We start from the raw sequence: 20574 nt of genomic DNA on the forward strand, positions 1-20574 counted from the left end.
TTCATTTGCCGATGCTTCCCTGCATATAAAATACATGAACTTTGAACCCTTATTTGCAGTGACACAATTAATAAACCCACACCTCAAGTAATCATCTTTATGCTGCTTTGTTCCTGTTTGCTTCTTCTTCATGGGTTGTTCACCAGAGGCCCTGGAATTTACACCAGCACTGCTGGCAGCTGCAAAACGAGTGATATCGCTCGCGTCCAGAATACGTGACGTCTGCGTGATCTGCTCTCTGCTGCTGCTCTAGGCAGGAAGGCTCTAGCAACTAAAAAAAATAAATCTCCTCCTGGGTCAATGGGGTCAGAAGGCGTTCTGCCCCGCTGTGCTGTGAGCCTGCGCACTGTTGACGGAGCACGCATGCGCAAAACAGCCAGCATTCTGAAAGCCAGTCACGGCCAGCATTTTTAAAAGCAGGTCATACCATTTGGCACTACTTTCCGCAATCAGGGATGCTGCGGCGCATTGCCCGGTCATCGGGAATGCCCCAGCGCATGGCTCCTCAACCCTGGGTTTGAAAATGACTGGTATAAGGGATATGAAGTCGGGGAAAGCCCCGGGGCCCAATGGAGACCCGGCGGAATTCTATAAGGAGTTTGTGACGGACATGGCACATCTCTTGGGGGCGTTTAATGAGGCGTTGGAGAAGGAGGAGCTGCTGGAGATGATGACGCAGGCAACGATCACATTAATACCAAAAAAAGGGGAAAGGCCTGTTGGAATGAGAGTCGTTTAGGCCCATATTGTTGTTAAATACAGACATGAAAGTACTGGCTAAGTTGGTGGCGGGTAGGATGGAAGGTTGTGTCCCGGGGTGGTAGCGGAGGACCAAATAGGCTTCGTAAAGGGCAGGCAGCTTTCTAATAATATAAGGTGGCTATTAAATATGATCATGACCCCGTCGAGAGCTCAGGTGCCGGAGATAGTGATGTCCACGGACACGAAGATGGCATTTGACCGGGTGGAGTGGCAGTATCTGCTCGAGGTCCTGGGAAAGTTCGGGTTTGGGTCGATTTTTGTGGCATGGGTGCAACTGCTATATATGGCACCGATGGCAAGCGTGCGGACTAATGACGTGGGTTCACGGAACTTCGAACTGCACAGGGGAACAAGGCAGGGGTAGCCGCTGTCACCGCTGATGTTTGCGCTGGCTATCGAGCCTCTGGCAATGACTCTTAGGGGGTCGTCAGAGTGACGAGGGATTACGAAGTGTTGCTATCCGTGGACGACCATGTATGTTCCGGACCCGCTGGAGAGGATCATGGGCCTCTTGGGGCGTTCTCGAGATACAAGTTAAATGTATGGAAAAGCAAAGTGTTCCTGGTGAACGAGTTGGTCAGTGAGCCAATCTAGTGGGGGGTGCCATTTAAGGTGACCAGAAACAGGTTTAGATACCTTGGGATTCAGGTAGCGAGGAAATGGGCAGTGCTACACAAATGGAATTTAACAAAACTGATGGAGGAGGTTAGGGAGGATCTGAAGAGGCAGGACACACTGTACTTGACTTTGGCAGGGAGGGTCCAAGTGGCGAAGATGAACATTCTGCCGAGGTTTCTGTTCATATTCCAGACACTCCCGATCTTTGTACCGAAGGCCTTCTTTCGAAAACTGGATATGATTATTTCAGACTTTGTATGAGTAGGGAGGGTGCCAAGGGTTAAGAGGATCCTGTTACAGAGACAGAGGCAGAAGGGAGCGTTGGTGTTGCCGAACCTGCTACATTATTAATGGGCGGCGAACGTGGAGGTGAGGCGTTGGTGGGAAGGATGTTGTGGGCTTCGCGTCTCTGATTGCCCGGTGAAGAATTCTGCTGGAGTGGCAGTCAGCAACCCCACCGCGGTTTATTGGGATGATGTGTTGTTCTTCTGATATTCTGTGCATGTTTGTTAAATGCCATGAATAAAAATATTTTAAAAAGGAATATGAGGAACAGTATTGAGACCCGAAAGAGGTCAGCCATGATCTTGATTGAATGGCAGAGTAGGCTGAAAGGGCTGCATTGCCTACTTTTGCTCCTAATTCCTAATCATTTTCCAATGTTCGCTTTCTCACGTTGAATAGGCAATAATTCTTTACCAGAAATGTCATCTTAAATTTATATCAGCAAGTTGGTCATATTATCCAACAATCTCATAACATCAATTATATTTCAAAAAATATTATAGTTAAGGAAATCACACTTGCTTTCAGGAAACAACAAAGGGACTTCCGGTTGCGGCGATGCCCAGCTAAGCCGCACGTTTCGGCGGCTCCAGCTCAAACGGACCTTCGGGCTCTTTTAAGAGCCCCAACGGGGAATTTTTTCAGGACGAAACCCGGTGTGGGGTGAGTTAACAGGGAGTCCCCCCCATCGCAAGAGAAAAATATCGGCGGCGGTGGCTACATCGCGAAGAATCCTCGAGGAAAGGGACAGGAGGAAAAAAGAAGCAAGATGGTGGCGGAGAAAGCCCAGGCGACATGGGGGCCCGATCAAGATGAATTTTTAAGATGGTGTGTGGAGCTACTTAAGAAGGAGGTGCTGACCCCGATGCTACAGGCAATTGAGGGGCTGAAGGAGGCACAAAAGACCCAGGAGACGGAGCTCCGCGTGGTGGAGCAGAAGGTGACGGATAATGAAGACGAGATCCTGGGCCTGGCGGTCAAAACACAGACGCACGAGGCGCTCCACAAAAAGTGCATTGAAAGGATTGAGGCCCTAGAAAATAGAGCACGAAGGAAGAACCTTCGGATCCTGGGTCTCCCTGAGGGAGTGGAAGGAGCGGACTGCGGGGCTTACGTGAGCACGATGCTAAGCTCGCTGATGGGAGCTGAGGCCCCTTCGGGCCCCTTGGAAGTGGAAGGAGCTCATCGGGTCCCTGCGAGGAGACCAAAGCGGAAGAACCACCTAGGGCGACAATCGTGCGATTTCATCGCTTCAATGATAGAGAAGTGGTTCTGAGATAGTCCAAAAAGGTACGGAGTAGTAGATGGGAGAATGTGGTGGTACGGGTGTACCAGGATTGGAGTGCGGAGGTGGCGAGAAGGAGGGCAAGTTTTAATCGAGCCAAGGAGGTGCTACACAAGAAGAAGGTGAAGTTCGGGATGCTGCAGCCGGCGCGACTATAGGTCACGTACCAGGAGAGACATCACTACTTCGAAACGGCGGAAGAAGCATGGACCTTTATTAAAGACGAGAAACTGGATCGGAACTGAGGGACTGATCTTAGAGGGGAAATGACACTGTCGGTTTATATAGGGATGTAAATTGGGGAGGGGGGGGGGGAACTAAGAAATGTGGACGTCGGTGGGGGGAAAGAAGAGACATAGGTGGGGGATGAGGAATGGGAGTGGGGCGGTAGAGGGAGCTGCGCCACAAGGGGTGGGACAACTACAGAGAATATGGGGCCTACTGTCCTTGTTCCCACGCCAGAAAGGTGATGGCGGGAAGATAGGCGCAAGGTAGATGGGAGTTCCCCACACGGGGGGGTCAAGGGGTGAGCGGGAGAAGCCGGGGTCAGTTGAAGTCAGCTGACTTTCGGAAGTAATATGGGGGGAGCAATCACGCTAGATGGGGATCTAGCAGGGGGGGGGGGGGGAAGGATAACTGGGTTGCTGCTGCAGAAATCAAAGAGGAACTGGTTAAAGGGTGGTCAGGGCTGGAATGTGCCACCTGGGGAACGGGTGGGAGCGCGGAACCGGGACGTGGGACTGGCCTAGAGAGGGTGATGGTTAGTCGACAGGGGAAGGGGGCAGGTAGCCCCCCCAGTGCGGCTGATCACGTGGAACGTGAGAGGCCTAAATGGACCAATTAAAAGGGCCCGAGTGTTCGCGCACTTGGAAGGACTGAGGGCAGACGTGGCTATGCTTCAGGAGATGCACCTGAAGGTGGCGGGCCAAATTAGGTTCAGGAAAGGATGGGTGGGACAGGTGTTCCATTCAGGGCTGGATGCAAAGAATAGAGGGGTGGCCATACTGGTGGGGAAACGGGCATCATTCGACACTAGGAGCATTGTAGCAGATAGTGGAGGCAGATATGTGATGGTGAGTGGCAGATTGGAGGGAACGGAGGTCATGTTGGTTAACATATATGCCCCGAATTGGGATGACGCGGGATTCATGAAGCGGATGCCGGGACGTATTCTGGACCTGGAGGTAGGAAACTTGATAATGGGGGGAGACTTCAACACCGTGCTGGACCCAGGGTTAGATAGATCTAGATCTAGGACCGGAAGAAGGCCGGCAGCGGCCAAGGTGCTCAAGGGGTTTATGGACCAAATGGGGGGAGTGGATCCATGGCGATTTGTTAGACCGAAGACCAAGGAGTTCTCCTTCTTCTCCCATGTTCACAAGGTGTACTCCCAGATAGATTTTTTTGTTTTGGGAAGGTCGTTGATCTCGAGGGTGGAAGAAACTGAGTACTCAGCCATCGCTGTCTCAGATCATGCCCCACATTGGGTGGACCTGGAACTAGGAGAGGAGAGGGAGCAGCGTGCACTCTGGCGATTAGATGTGGGATTGTTGGCGGATGAGGGAGTCTGTGGAAGGGTGCGGGGATGTATCGAGAGATACCTGGAGGCCAATGACGACGGGGAGGTCCGAGTGGGAGTAGTATGGGAAGCACTAAAGGCGGTGGTCAGAGGAGAGCTGATCTCCATCAGGGCCCACAAAGGGAAAATAGAGGCCAAGGAAAGGGAAAGATTACTGGGGGAGATTTTAAAGGTGGATAAAGAATATGCGGAGGCCCCGGAGGAGGGACTATACAGGGAGAGACGACGACTCCAGACGGAGTTCGACCTTCTGACCACTAGGAGGGCGGAGGTGCTGTGGAGGAAGGCACAGGGGATGAGATATGAATATGGGGAAAAGGCTAGTCGCCTGTTGGCCCATCAGCTGCGAAAGAGGACAGCGGCGAGGGAGATAGGGGGAATTAGAGATGAAAAGGGAGCTACGGTGCGGAGAGCAGGGAAGATAAACGAGGTGTTTAAGACCTTTTACGAAAGACTTTATAGGTCCCAACCCCCGGAGGGAAAAGAGGAGATGCGGCAGTTTTTGGACCAATTAAGGTTCCCGAGGGTGGAGGAGCAGGAGGTGGAAGGCCTGGGGGCACCAATTGGGGTGGACGAGGTTACCAAGGGGCTGGGGAACATGCAGGCAGGGAAGGCCCCGGGACCGGATGGGTTCCCGGTGGAATTTTATAGAAAATATGTGGACTTGCTGGCCCCGCTGTTGGTGAGGACTTTTAACGAGGCCAGGGAAGGGGGACTCTACCCCCGACAATGTCAGAGGCGACGATATCGCTAATTTTGAAGCGGGATAAAGATCCGCTGCAGTGCGGGTCCTATAGGCCTATTTCACTACTAAATGTGGACGCCAAATTGCTAGCAAAGGTGCTGGCAACGAGGATAGAGGACTGTGTCCCGGGGGTGGTGCACGAAGACCAGACAGGATTCGTAAAGGGTAGACAACTAAATGTCAACGTGCGACGGCTATTAGGGGTGATAATGATGCCCCCAGCAGAGGGGGAGGCAGAGATAGTGGCGGCAATGGATGCAGAGAAGGCATTTGATAGGGTGGAGTGGGAGTATCTATGGGAGGTGCTGAGGAGGTTCGGGTTCGGGGACGGATTTGTTAGCTGGGTCCTGTAAAGGGACGAGTCTAGAGGCGCTGGTGACGGCGCCACTACCGTTCTCACCAACAAAAATTTACCACGAACCCAGTGGTGGCGGCAACATTAAATATATGGGGGCAATGGAGGCGACAGAGAGGTGTGCTGGGAGCCTTGGTGGGGTCCCCAATTAGGAACAACCATAGGTTTGCCCCAGGGAGGATGGATGGAGGACCAGAGCTGGCACCAGTTGGGAATTAGGAGGGTGGGAGATTTATTTATAGACGGGGCGTTTGCGAGCTTGGGAGCGTTGGAGGAAAAGTATAAGCTGCCCCGGGGAAATTTCTTTAGGTATATGCAGGTGAGGGCGTTCACAAGACAACAGGTGAGGGAATTTCCATTGCTCCCGACACAGGGGATCCAGGATAGAATGCTTTCGGGGGTGTGGGTCGGGGAGGGCAAGGTGTCAGAGATATACCGAGAGATGAGAGAAGAAGGGGAGGAGCTGGTGGGCGAACTGAAAGGAAAATGGGAAGAAGAGCTCGGGGAGGAGATAGAGGAGGGTTTGTGGGCTGATGCCCTAAGCAGGGTAAATTCCTCTTCCTCGTGTGCCAGGCTTAGCCTGATTCAATTTAAGGTGCTGCATAGAGCACACATAACGGGAGCAAGGTTGAGCAGGTTCTTCGGAGTGGAGGACAAGTGTGGGAGGTGCGGCGGAAGCCCAGCAAACCACACGCATATGTTTTGGCTGTGCCCGGCACTGGAGGGGTATTGGAGGGGAGTGACGGGAGTGATCTCGAAGGTGGTGAAGGTCCGGGTCAAACCAGGCTGGGGGTTAGCTTTATTTGGAGTTGCGGATGAGCCGGGAGTGCAGGAGGCGAAAGAGGCCGATGTCGTGGCCTTTGCGTCCCTCGTAGCCCGGCGTAGGATTTTACTCATGTGGAAGGAAGCGAAACCCCCCGGTCTGGAGGCCTGGATAAACGATATGGCGGGGTTCATAAAACTGGAGCAGATTAAGTTTGCGCTGAGAGGATCGGCTCAAGGGTTCACCAGACGGTGGCAACCGTTCCTCGACTACCTAGCGGAACGTTAGAGGGAAGATAGATGACCAGCAGCAGCAACCCAGGGGGGAGGGGGGGAAGGGAGGGAGGGGAGTTTCATTTTATGTTATTTGGTTAGTTTACCATGTTAGTTAGTTACTCATTATTAGATTGTAGTTATCATGTGACTTGTACTGTTAACTTTTCTTTTTGTTTGATGTGTAAGGGGAAAAAAAATTGTGTATGAAAAACTTTAATAAAATATATTTTTTAAAAAAGGAAACAACAAAGGATTACATTTTTGCAACTTGTGCAAGCTGTCAGTTTATTTCATAATTAACACTTTTATATTATAATGTTCAAACAATAGTAATTAGCAACTCTTATCTTATATCCATGCTCTTTGCTATGCAGCTCTCATGTCACAGGGCATTCTAAAATATATTGTCAGAAAAAGAGATCAGGCAGGTGCTTACCACATGGAGAAGGTATCAAAGCACCATGGTATTGATTGGTCTCCAAATGCTGAATACTTGTGACATAACATTATGTAGATGCAGCTTCAAAGAGAAAAGTACCCAAACTGAACACCGCCAGGAAGGATTAACCAGAATATAAAATGCAGCTGCATATAAAATTGGTTCACTAATTATTCTGCATTCAAATAAGGAACTTTAGAATGATTGGAGAAAACAAGGAGATTATTGTCACTGTTTTGAAACACTGCTTCAAAACCTTAGTTTAAAAAAGTACACAAGATAAAAACAGACCAGCATTCAAACCAATTCAAGCGTTCCAACATCTTGGTTTAAGATTATGTATCTAGATACTGGCTAACATGTCCAAAAATGTTTTATTTTTAGATGATTGTTTTTAGAATATCTCTATATTGCAAATAGTTTAGCCTTCAGATGCTTCAACCCATCGCTTTAAGTGTAGCAATAACATCTTCATCAGTTGCTCCCTCCAATACTCTGTCGCCAGAAACCACAACAACCGTTCTGGTGGCAGATAAGCTATAGTTGCAGGAAATCCACTACAACAAGAACTGGAGGCACTACTGATGGTTTAAAAAAAATCTCAAAATTACAAGGAGCTTGAAAAAAACACAAGATCAAGGAATAGAATAAGACGAGGGAAAACAGAAGAGAGGTCAAACCGAGTGTGATTGTTTTTGCTGCTCACAATTGGAGGAATGGTCATTCTTCTTCTTCATAACTAGAGGTAATTTACCTGCTGCTAAAGTTAGAGTATTAGATACATTGCAATTAAATCTAAAATGTTTGTATTTTCTCTCCAGTGAATTAAGTTGCTCTACTGGCGAAATCAGGGAGAAAAATCAATCCTTTCCTCGTGGATATCAATACTGCAATTCACCATGAATTTAATTCATCAAATTATTCCAAACTCCAATTAACAATGAAGAAACTGCAGTCCATGACTAGCAGATAAAATATAATTGACAAATTAAGAGCATTTGAACAATTCCATGCACCTCTGCGCAGCTTGAGAATTTCCATTACTGTTTCAACCATGGCATTCGTCACTTGAAACAAGTACACCCAAGAGTTAGTACAGTGCAAAGCCTCAGAATTCAAGGTCCAGATGAGATTTTGTTGCTGCATTCCCATCTTCAATCACGAGTGTTATATTCTTCATCCACTCACTTGGGTGACATTCATTTGATAAATCTTAGAACTCACTGGAAAGGAGAAGTGTCAAGCTTCTTTCAAACTGTGTTCTGAAGGCTTATTTAATTCAACTTTTACTCCCTTTTCACCTGCAGCCACAATGAAATAAAATAAAACAAATATTTGTACCAAAGTAGAATATTGCAAAGTACACAAGCGATTTAAATAAATACATCTATTTTCTCCTTGCACTTGAATCCACATGTGCCCACAACGCCACTTCTGTATTTAGGCAGAAGCAGAAGTTGGCCCTGGTCTTGCAGAACTGCGTTGTGATCAGCTGGAAAGAGATGCAAGTTTAAAGGTATTTTCTCAACAGACACATACATCCAGATTTTAACTTGCAAGTTGTTCCAACAGGTAACCAATCCAAAACCATATCAGTCACCAAGTGATTTTTTAAATTAATAGCTACAATTAAGATTGTAATTGTAACAAGCATATCATTTGAGACATTAGAAATTCACACAGCATTGCATTACAGAAACACAGGTCAGCAGAGATTCACTATATGCAGATGACCTGCTCGTCTATGTCTTGAAGCCACAGGAGGGACTGAAGGCAGTACTCCAAATCCTGAAGGAGTTTGGAACCTTTTCGGGCTACACACTTAACCTGGGCAAAAGTGGGGCATTCCCAGTGAACCCAAATGGGGGAGGAGCACAGCTGTTGGGCTGTTTAATACGGCCCAACACAGATTCCATTACCTGGGCATCCAGACATTGGACACAGATCCACAAATGGAACCTGACCAGCCTGGTGGAGGAAGTAAAAAAGGACCGACAGAGGTGGGGCTCACTCCCACTCTCCCTGGCGGGGGGAGTGCAGACGATCAAGATGAACGTACCTGCCGTGGCGCAGTGGTTAGCACTGGGACTACGGCGCTGAGGACCCGGGTTCGAATCACGGCCCTGGGTCACTGTCCGTGAGGTGTTTGCACATTCTCCCCATGTCTGCATGGGTTTCACCCCCACAACCCAAAGATGTGCAGGTTAGGTGGATTGGCCACACTAAATTGCCCCTTAATGGGAAAAAAAATAATTGGGTACTCTAAATTAGGCAAAAAAAAGATGGACGTACTGCCGAGGTTCCTCTTCCTGTTTAGATCCATACCGAGCTTCATCCACAAGGCCTTTTTCCAAAATGTAGACAGTCTAATCTTGGCATTTGTGTGGGGAGGTAAGAACCTGAGAATTCCCAAACCGAGAGTGCAAAGGAAAATCAAAGGGGGATTGGCTTTACCGAACCTACAATACTACTACTGGCAGCAACGGCAGAGAGAGTATGGGGATGAGGACACAAACCCGGCACACAGTGGGTACAGATGGAGGAGGCCTCCTGAAAAGGAATGACCCTCTGGGCCCTGGCTACAGCAGCACTCCCATTCCCCTCTACAAGATACACAACTGGTCCAGTGATAGTGGCCACACTGGGAACATGGGCCCAACTAAGACAACACTTCGGGCTAACTAAAATGTCCCCCCATGGCCCCCATCTGCGGCAATCGCAGGTTCCCCCCAGCCATGCTAGATACCACCTTCAAATGATGGAGGTCGGATGGGGGCACACTGATGGTGGGGGACGTTTACGTCGGGCACAGACTGGCGACGCTGGATGAACTGACGAGGAAGTGGAAACTAACAAAAGGACAGGAAATGAGACACCTCCAAATAAAATACTTCCTCCGTAAAGACACAGTCGGGTATCCCGGGGGCCCAGAAACCACACTACGAGAGGGCCAAATAGGCACATGCAGCAAGGAGGGAGGGGCTATGTGGGAAAATATACGGACAGTTACTGGACAGAGCTCGAACACCACTGGACGAGACCAAACAAAAATGGGAGGATGAATTGGGGACAGAGGTAGGGTGGGGACTCTGGAGCGAAGAGATAGAGTGGGGACTGCATTTATTACTGAAGCAAAAGTACTGTATATGTGCAGTTAAAGGTACTGAAACTGGACAATCATGTAATACCATAGGATGGAGAAGAAATGTTGAAGATTTATGGGAGATCCAAGTTAAAGGAACAGGAAGAATAATAACAGTACCAGGTGGAGGAATAAAGGTGAATCTTCTGAACTGCCAACACACAGGTTGTCAGAAATGACACAGTCCTGATCAAAGGTTCTTGCTCCTCATGCAGTGACCCACGCAGGAAACAGTGGAGATCAGAGAGGATAGAATCAGTTGTTGCTGACAATTAGAACATAGAACAGTACAGCACAGAACAAGCCCTTCAGCCCTCAATGTTGTGCCGAGCTTTGTCCGAAACCAAGATCAAGCTATCCCACTCCCTGTCATTCTGGTGTGCTCCAATAACCGCTTGAAAGTTCCTAAAGTGTCCGACTCCACTATCACAGCAGGCGGTCCATTCCACACCCTAACCACTCTCTGAGTAAAGAACCTACCTCGGACATCCTTCCTATATCGCTCACCCTGAATCTTATAGTTATGCCCCCTTGTTACAGCTACATCCACCCGAGGAAATAGTCTGAACGTCCACTCTATCTATCCCCCTCATTATCTTATAAACCTCTATTAAGTCGCCTCTTATCCTCCTCCGATCCAAAGAGAAAAGCCCTAGCTCCTTCAACCTTTCCTCATAAGACCTACCCTCCAAACCAGGCAGCATCCTGGTAAATCTCCTTTGCACCTTTCCAATGCTTCCACATCCCTCCTATAGCGAGGTGACCAGAATGCACACAATACTCCAAATGTGGTCTCACCAGGGTCATGTATAGTTGCAGCATAACCCCGCGGCTCTTAAACTCAATCCCCCTGTTAATAAACGCTAACACACTATAGGCCTTCTTCACGGCTCTATCCACTTGAGTGGCAACCTTCAGAGGTCTGTGGACATGAACCCCAAGATCTCGCTGTTCTTCCACATTCCTCAGAATCCTGTAATCCGCATTCAAATTTGTCCTACCAAAATGAATCATCTCGCACTTATCAGGGTTAAACTCTATTTGCCATTTTTCGGCCCAGCTCTGCGTCCTATCAATGTCTCTTTGCTTCCAATCTACTCCCCCAATCTTGATGTCATCAGTAAATTAACTGACCCCACCCTTCAGTCCCCTCCTCCAAGTCATTTATAAAAATCACAAATAGCAGAGTACCCAGCACTGATCCCTGCGGTACACCGCTGGTAACTGGTCTCCAGTCTGAAAATTTTCCATCCACCACCACCCTCTGTCTTCTATGTGATAGCCAGTTACTTATCCAATTGGGAAAATTTCTCTCTATCCCACACCTCCTTACTTTCTTCATGAGTCGACCATGGGGAACCTTATCAAACGCCTTACTGAAATCCACGTATACGACATCAACTGCTCTGCCTTCATCTACACACTTAGTTACCTCGTCTAAGAATTCAATCAAATTTGTGAGGCAAGACTTACCCTTCACGAATCCGTGTTGACTATCCCGGATTAAGCTGCATCTTTCCAAATGGTCATTAATCCCATCTCTCAGGACCTTTTCCATTAACTTACCGACCACCGAAGTAAGACTAACCGGCATATAATTACCAGGGTCATTCCTACTCCCTTTCTTGAACAGAGGAACAACATTCGCCACTCTCCAGTCCTCTGGCACGATCCCCGTGGACAGTGAGGACCCAAAGATCAAAGCCAAAGGCTCTGCAATCTCATCCCTTGCCTCCCAAAGAATCCTAGGATATTACCCATCTGGCCCAGGGGACTTGTCGACCCTCAGGTTTTTCAAAATTGCTAATACAGCTTCCCTCAGAACATCTACCTCCTCCAGCCTACCCGCCTGTATCACACCCTCATCCTCAAAAACATAGCCCCTCTCCTTGGTGAACACTGAAGAAATGTATTCATTCAATGCCTCTCCTATTTCCTTTGACTCCATGCACAAGTTCCCACTACTGCCCTTGACCGGCCCTAACCTCACCCTGGTCATTCTTTTATTTCGCACATAAGAGTAAAAAGCCTTGGGGTTTTCCTTGATCCGACCCGCCAAGGACTTCTCATGCCCCCTCCTAGCTCTCCTACGCCCTTTTTTTTTTAGCTCATTCCTTGCTACCTTGTAACCCTCAAGCGACCCAGCTGAACCTTGTTTTCTCATCCTTACATACGCTTCCTTTTTCCTCTTGACAAGACATTCAACCTCTTTTGTGAACTATGGTTCCCTCACACGGCCATTTCCTCCCTGCCTGACAGGACATGCCTATCAAGGACACGCAGTATTTGTTCCTTGAACAAGCTCCATTTTTCATTTGTGCCTTTCCCCGACAGTTTCTGTTCCCATCTTATGCTCCCTAATTATTGCCTAATCGCATCTTAATCCCCTCCCCCAATTATAAACCTTGCCCTGCCGTATGGCCCTATACCTCTCCATTGCAATAGTGAAAGACACCGAATTGTGGTCACAATCTCCAAAGTGCTCTCCCACAAACAAATCTAACACTTGGCCCGGTTCATTAACCAGTACCAAATCCAATGTGGCCCCCCCTTTGTCGGCCTATCCACATATTGTGTCAGGAAACCCTCCTGCACACACTGTACAAAAACTGCCCCATCCGAACTGTTCGACCTATAGAGGTTCCAATCAATATTTGGAAAGTTAAAGTCACCCATGACAACTACCCTGAGACCTCCACACCTATCCATAATCTGTTTTGCAATTTCTTCCTCCACATCTCTGTTACTATTTGGGGGCCTATAGAAAACTCCTAACAATGTGACCGCTCCTTTCCTATTTCTAACTTCAGTCCATATTACCTCAGTAGGCAGATCACCCTCGAACTGTCTTTCTGCAGCCGTTAAACTGTCCTTGATTAACAATGCTACTCCTCCACCTCTTTTACCACCTTCCCTACTCTTACTGAAACATCCATACCCCAGAACGTCCAATAACCATTCCTGACCCTGTTCTAACCATGTCTCTGTAATGGCCACAGCATCGTAGTCCCAAGTACCAATCCACGCTCCAAGTTCACCTACCTTATTCCAGATGCTCCTTGCATTAAAGTAGACACACTTTAATCCACCTTCCTGCCTGTCGGTACACTCCAGCGACCTTGATATCCTCCTCAGTACCTCACGACTCTCAACACTGGCTTCTGGACTACAGCTCGTTTTCCCATCCCCCTGACAAATTAGTTTAAACCCCCCCGAAGAGCCATAGCAAATTTCCCTCCAAGGATATTGGTGCCCCTCTGATTCAGGTGCAAACCGTCCTGTTTGTACAGGTCCCACCTTCCCCAGAATGTGTTCCAATTATCCACATAACTGAAATCTTCCCTCCTACACCATCCCTGCAGCCACGTGTTTATCTGCACTCTCTCCCTGTTCCTCACCTCACTAGCTCGTGGCACCGGCAACAAACCACAGATGACAACATGGTTTGTCCTGGCTCTCAGCTTCTACCCTAGCTCCCTAAATTCCTGCTTTAAATCCCCTTCCCTATCCCTACCTATGTCGTTGGTACCGATGTGTACCACGACTTGTGACTGTTCCCCCTCCCCCTTAAGGATTCTGAAACCATGGTCCGAGACGTCACGGACCCTGGCACCCGGGAGGCAACATACCATCCGTGAGTCTCGTTGCCACAGAACCGTCTATCTGTCCCTCTAACTATTGAGTCCCCAATAATTATTGCTCTCCTGCTCTCCCCCCTTCCCTTCTGAGCCACAGGGATGGACTCAGTGCTGGAGATCCGGTCACCGTGGCTTACCCCTGGTAAGTACCCCCCCCCCCCCCAACCAGTATCCAAAGCGGTATACTTGTTACTAAGGGGAACGGCCACAGGGGATCCCTGAACTGACTGCTTCCTCCCAGCCCCTCTCACCGTCACCCATCTATCTTCATTTTTCAGAGTAACTACATCCCTGAAGCTACTATCTATGACCACCTCTGCCTCCCGAATGATCCAAAGTTCATCCAACTCGAGCTCCAGTTCCCTAACGCGGTTTCTGAGGAGCTGGAGATGGGTGCACTTCCCACAGGTGAAATCAGCAGGGACACTGACGACGTCCCTCATCTCAAACATTCTGCAGGAGGAACATTGCACTGCCTTCCCTGCCATCCCCTCTAGATACCTTGCGGATGAAACAAGAAAAAGAAAGAAAGAGCTTACCTGATATTCACTCACCCCCTTAGGTTGGAGGAGGTGGAAGGGTGGCGGACACTACAAGTGCAGTGTCTCGGGTTTAGCAACCGCCCAACTTAAATACAGGTAAAAATAAAACACTTAACCAGCAACCACTGCGTCCCGCACTATAACAGCAATTGAGCTCATAAAAGAGGATCATCAGCTAAGGGAAGATATTAAAGTGCTGCCAATGCCAGTAGTATTGTACAAATCATTGCCTCAAGAAATGGGGAAGGAAGAATAAAGATTGTTTAAAAAAATTTCAAAAGTTAGCTCAATATCAATTGCTTCATTCTAGTTCCAAAATGCATCTCCCTTTTCCAGATAATGTACTCCATCCAACTCCACAACATTGGCAGAGACCACATTGCAGAGACTCTTCTTTCAATTGTCATAAACACCCAATCAAGTGGTATTCTTGCTCCAACCAGAAGATGGCAATCTTCCCAGGTTTATGGTAGGCAGGAATTACCATTCCACCTTTCATACTACTTAGTTGACGCCGTCATTCTCCCAAGAAGTGTTGTTCTCCTCTTTTCTCCCTGAATTCACCCAAGTTCCTGCCTCTCCCTCAAGTCTTCATTCCCATTGTTCTTTTTATTACCATCCACTGCCCTATACTTTTTCACTCCCCATCAGTGCCGTACTTCACCAATCCCTACAACCCATTCCTCCTCCCAAGAGCTGGATCAGACTTCTCCCTCCAATCGGCATAATCTCTTATGAATAACCCACTAATGTTCAATATTGAGACTGACACAAGGTTCTGCATTCAAGTCTGTTTCCAGGGCTTGAGCGTAAAAAATCAAGGCTAACTGAGGGAGTGCTGTCTATGGTGCCGTCTTTCGGATGAGACATTAAACAGAGGTCCCATCTGTCTGCTTGGATTGATGTCAAAGATCCAATGCTTCTATTTCAAAGAAGAGCAAGGCAGTCATCCTTGATGTTTCAACTGATATTTATCCCTCAATCAAAATCACAAACAGATTATCTAGTCATCAACACATTGATGTTTGTGGGTGCTTGCTGTGCACAAACTGGCTGCTGGGTTTCCTCTTTACAACAGTAACTATACATCAAAAAGTACTTCATTAACTGTGAAAGCACTTTGAGCTGTCTGGTGGTTGTGAATCGTGTTTTGGAATTAAAGTATTTATTTCTTTATAGAAATAGAAGAGCGCAGCTAGGGGATTGAAATACAGTGTGCTTAAAGTAAGAAGTCTTACAACACCAGGTTAAAGTCCAACAGGTTTGTTTCGAATCACTAGCTTTTGGAGCACTGCTCCTTCCTCAGGTGAATGAAGGGGTGGGTTCAGTGTGCTATAGTACATAGTAGTATTACATAGTACATAGTAGGGATCCACACAAAGTAAAATGCAAAAGGGAAAATAGTATGATGAGCAAAAAAGCTGAGGGTTCAACGGATCTGAAAGTAAAACAGAGAATTTAAGCAAAATATGGTAAATGAACCTATCCTGTGAAAAAGAAACAGACTCTCACTACAGGCACAGACCTTAATCTCTAGCATTACGGTCCACCACATATGTAAACCTGCATCTCATTTGCATGCCATTGAACCAGCCTCTGCGGTGATTGGTGCATCGACTGGCTCTCCTCCAATCACCATTTTTCCTTGCATAATGTCCAACCTCATTGAAATGCTCATCTTTCAGACTTTAGTTCTGTTACTGTATTAATTGGAGTATTAATTATGAAATGTCAGTACATGCCTTTTTGTTTACAGAAGGTGACTGACCTGCTATGCATTTCCAATATTTTATGTTTTCATTCACAAGCCTATAGCTTTTACAAAGGATATCTGTTAGAGTATGTGCAAAGGTTCTCTCAAGAGGCAAAAATGAAATTGAATTACATAGAACAATCAGCACAGTAAAACAGGTTCTTCGGCCCAACTGAGGTAGACAGGTGTTTATGCTCCATTTGTGCCTCCTCCTGCCCATCTTCACCTCACCCATCAACATACCCTTCAATTCCTTTCTCCCTCATGTATTTACTCCAATTTTCCTGTCAACCGTTTGTAGAATTTAGATTCTGTATTCATCGGATCATTAGAAATCAGAATGTTAAGTGAAAAAAGCTGATTTATTTTAGCAAAGGAGAGCAGTTAGCTTTATACAGAGATAATATAATAATAATTTTTATTAATAGTCACAAGTAGGCTCACACTACAATGAAGTTACTGTGAAAATCCAGTCGCCAGACTCCGACGCCTGTTCGGGTACACGGAGGGAGAATTCAGAATGTCCAATTCACCTAACAGCACGTCTTTCTGGACTTGTGGGAGGAAACCAGAGCACCCAGAGGAAACCCACGCAGACACAGGGAGAACGTGCAGACTCCGCACAGACAGTGACCCAAGCCGGGAATTGAACCTGGGACCCCTGCGCTGTGAAGCAACAGTGCTAACCACTGTGCTACCGTGCCGCCCAATGTCTGTAAACCTACGATGCTCCCATTGAGCTTCATGCTTGAAAACTAACGGAGAGGCAGCCTTGGAGAAGACATATTGTGTGAGTACCTCAACATCACAAATGTGGAGTAAAACTCATTAAGCAAGTTTATTTCCTTCAATTGTCCATATCATTTCTTTTTCAAACCTTTAATTGTTTCTGCTTCCACCACCCTTGTGGGCAGTGCTTTCCAGGCCATTAAAAAAGTTCTTCCTCACATTCCCCTTGTATCTCTTGCCCAAAATCTGTATCCCTTAGTCCTTCTATCAGCAACTAATTAGAAGACTCAACACTGGAACACTTAAATAACAAAGACACCTATGTCAGACTCCTAATTATTGATTACAGCTCAGCCTTCAACACTATTATTCCTACGAAACTCATCTCCAAACTCCGTGGCCTGGGCTCTTCTCTCTGCGACTGGTTCATGAACTTGCTAACCCACAGACCACAATCAGTAAGGATAGGCAACAATATCTCCTCCATGATCATCCTCAACACCGGTGCCCCACAAGGCTGTGTCCTCAGCCCCCTACTATACTCGTTATACACCTATGACTGTGAGACTAAATTTCCCTCCAACTCGATTTTCAAATTTGCTGATGGCATCATCGTAGTGGGCCGGATTTCAAACAATGATGAGACAGAGTACAGGAATGAGATAGAGAATCTGGTGAACTGGTGCGATGACAATAATCTCTCCCTCAATGTCAACAAAACGAAGGAGATTGTCATCGATTTCAGGAAGCGTAGAGGAGAACATGCCCCGGTCTACATCAGTGGGAACGAAGTAGAAAGGGTTGACAGCTTCAAGTTTTTAGGTGTCCAGATTACCAACAACCTGTCCTGGTACCCCCATGCCGACACTATAGTTAAGAAAGCCCACCAACGGACTCCGGTGGCGGCTATGAAGGAGTAAGTCACACATTTGGTGGCTCCCACTCTGGTCAGACCTTTGGATCTCTCCCCCCGACTTTTACCGGTTTAAAGCTGTAAAGTCGAAGGCTGAGGCAATTGGGCACCGTTTCCACGTATTGGTGTATGGAGAAAAGAACCAGAAGTGCACGAAAAGGCAGAAATAGAAAGATAGGCAAGAGCTGTGCTGAGGCTGCAGCAGGAGACAGCATGGCCGAGGACCGGACCCTGGTGTGTCGGCCCAGTGATCAACGGAGCAGTTGATGCAGGTCATCTAGGATGGCTTTGCAAAGCAGAAACGGGACTGCCTAGACCCAATTAAAGAGTTGATTGATCAGCTGGAGCACAGACTGGACGCCCAGGATCAGGCGATCCAGAAGGTTGAGAAGGCTGGCTGAGCAGGAGGAGCATCAAACTGCGGTGGAGCTGGAGGTGGGGATGCTGCGGGACCAGCAGAAAAGGCTTCTGGAGAAGGTGGAGGACCTAGAGAATAGGTCCCGCCGGCAGAACTTAAGAATTGTCGGGCTCCCGGAGGGTCTGAGGGAGCTGATGCTGGGGCATACGTAACGGGCATGTTTGAAAAGCTGCTGAGGGAGGGTACATTCTCCCGACCCTTGGAGATGGACAAGGCGTACAGAGCGCTTGCGAGGAAGCAGCGAACGGGGTCCCTCCGAGGGCAATGGTGGTGAGATTCCACAGGCTCCTGGACAAGGAACGTATTCTTCAGTGAGCCAAGCGAACGCGGAGCTGTAAGTGGGACAACAGTATCCTGCGGGTGTACCAGGACCCGAGTGTGGAGGTGGCTAGGAAAAGGGCAGGCTTCAACCAAGTTAAGTCAATCTTCTTCAAGAAACAGGTGAAGTTTGGACTGCTGTATCTGGCTCGTGTCTGGGTCACATATGAGGACCAGCATCATTATTTTGAGTCGCCCGAAGACGCACTGGACTTCGCGAAAAGAAAAGGACTGATGGTGGGCTGAGAACTCTCGAACTTTGAATCAACTTGTTGGCTCATATTGGGGTGTTTTTATTTATTCTCTTCTGTTTTTGAGTTCTGTTTAAGATTGGGGGGAGGGGGGGGAAAGTTTTTCCGTTTTCGGGCTTTCTTTTTGGTGAATGTTGGCAATGCCTTTTTCTTTGATGTGCACTTTTGTGGGATGGAGATGTGCTTGTTTGGGTTTTGGTGTTTTTTCTTTTCAGCTGGGTGATTGTGTGGGGATCGTTGGATGAGGGAATTTGTTTGTATGAGCGGGGCGGGAGGGGAGTGAGGGGACAATAGGTGGGAGACTTTTTGGCGCCGGTGGCGGGGGCCACCAAGCTAGCTGGGTGAGCTAGCTCATGGAAGCGCAGTTGGGGGGGGGGGGGTTGTGCATATGCTTAGTTTGTTCTATGGGTTAGGTTTTAGAGTGGTGTTGCGAGGGGGGGGCGGTAGTTGTTCTGTTGACGAGGGAGGGACTTCGGTTGAGGGACAGAGAGGAGGTCGGTGGCAGGGGCTGCATGGGGGCGGGCCGGAGGAGGCGTGGCACATGGGCTGGAGGCAGGCCCAAGAAAGGGGATGGCTGATTTGCGGAAGGGGGTGGGCACTTTGCCTGCCAACTAGGCTGATCACCTGGAATGTTCAAGGGTTAAATGGGCCGGTTAAGAGGGTGCCTGTGTTCGCTCACCTGAGGGGACTGAAGGCGGACGTGGTAATGCTGCAGGAGACGCACCTTAGAGTAGTGGACCAGGTTAGATTGAGGAAAGGCTGGGTCAGTCAGGTCTTCCACTCGGGACTGGACACAAAGACTAGAGGGGTTGCAATCTTGATTAATAAGCGGGTGATATTTGAGGTGGATAGAATAGTTTCGGATGTGGGGGGTCGATATATTATGGTTAGTGATAAGCTGGAGGGGATGAAGGTAGTGCTGGTTAATGTATATGCGCCAAATTGGGATGACGTGGAATTTATAAAGAGGATGTTGGGGAAGATGCCGGACCTGGACTCGCACAAGCTGGTCATGGGAGGAGACTTTAATAGTTATTGATCCCGGCCTCGATCGGTCAGCTCGAAAACTGGCAAGGTGCCAGCAATGGCAAAGGAACTGAAAGGGTTCATAGAGCAGATTGGGGGGGGGGGGGGGGGGGAGATCCATTGAGATTTAGGCAGCCAAGGGTGAAGGAGTTCTCCTTCTACTCCCACGTGCATAAGGTATACTTGATTTCTTTATTTTGGGTCGGGCCTTGCTGCCAGGGGTGGTGGACACGGGGTACTCGGCGAACACAATCTCGGACCATGCTCCACACTGGGTTGACCTGCAGGTTAGTAAAGGTAGCAACCAGCGCCCGCGATGGAGGTTAGATGTAGGGCTATTGGCGGACGAAGCGGTGTGCGAGAGGTTGAGGAAATACATGCAAAATTACCTGCAGGCAAATTATATGGGGGAGGTCTCAGCAGCGGTGGTCTGGGAAGCGCTGAAGGCAGTGGTGAGAGGAGGGCTGATCTCGATCCGGGCTCACAGGGACAGGATGGACAGGGCAGATATGGACCAACTGGTAAATAAGATTCTACAAGGCGACAGGAGATACACGGAGACTCCAAAGATAGGGCTTTTAAGGGAACGGCGGAGGCTACAGGCGGAGTTCGGCTTGTTAACCAGGGAGGGCAGTGGAACAGCTCAGAAAAGCAAGGGGGGCGATCTACGAGTTTGGTGAGAAGGCTAGCAGGATGCTTGCACAGCAGCTCAGAAAGAGGGAGGCGGCTAGAGAAATA

At 48.2% G+C, this 20574-nt stretch overlaps 1 protein-coding gene across 1 annotated transcript in view; it reads right to left on the bottom strand.

Annotated features, from left to right (window-relative positions):
* Nucleotides 1-6920: 6920 nt before the first annotated feature.
* The window catches only part of egln1a (egl-9 family hypoxia-inducible factor 1a), a 124361-nt gene continuing 110707 nt past the window's right edge, over nt 6921-20574 (bottom strand). The window contains exon 5 of the mRNA XM_072498526.1: nt 6921-8407. Coding sequence (XP_072354627.1) covers nt 8346-8407 — 62 coding nt within the window. The 3' untranslated portion in view covers nt 6921-8345. The remainder of the gene's footprint in view (nt 8408-20574) is intronic.

The sequence above is a fragment of the Scyliorhinus torazame genome, chromosome 4, assembly GCF_047496885.1.
Source record: "Scyliorhinus torazame isolate Kashiwa2021f chromosome 4, sScyTor2.1, whole genome shotgun sequence".
In the NCBI taxonomy this organism is placed as follows: domain Eukaryota; kingdom Metazoa; phylum Chordata; class Chondrichthyes; order Carcharhiniformes; family Scyliorhinidae; genus Scyliorhinus; species Scyliorhinus torazame.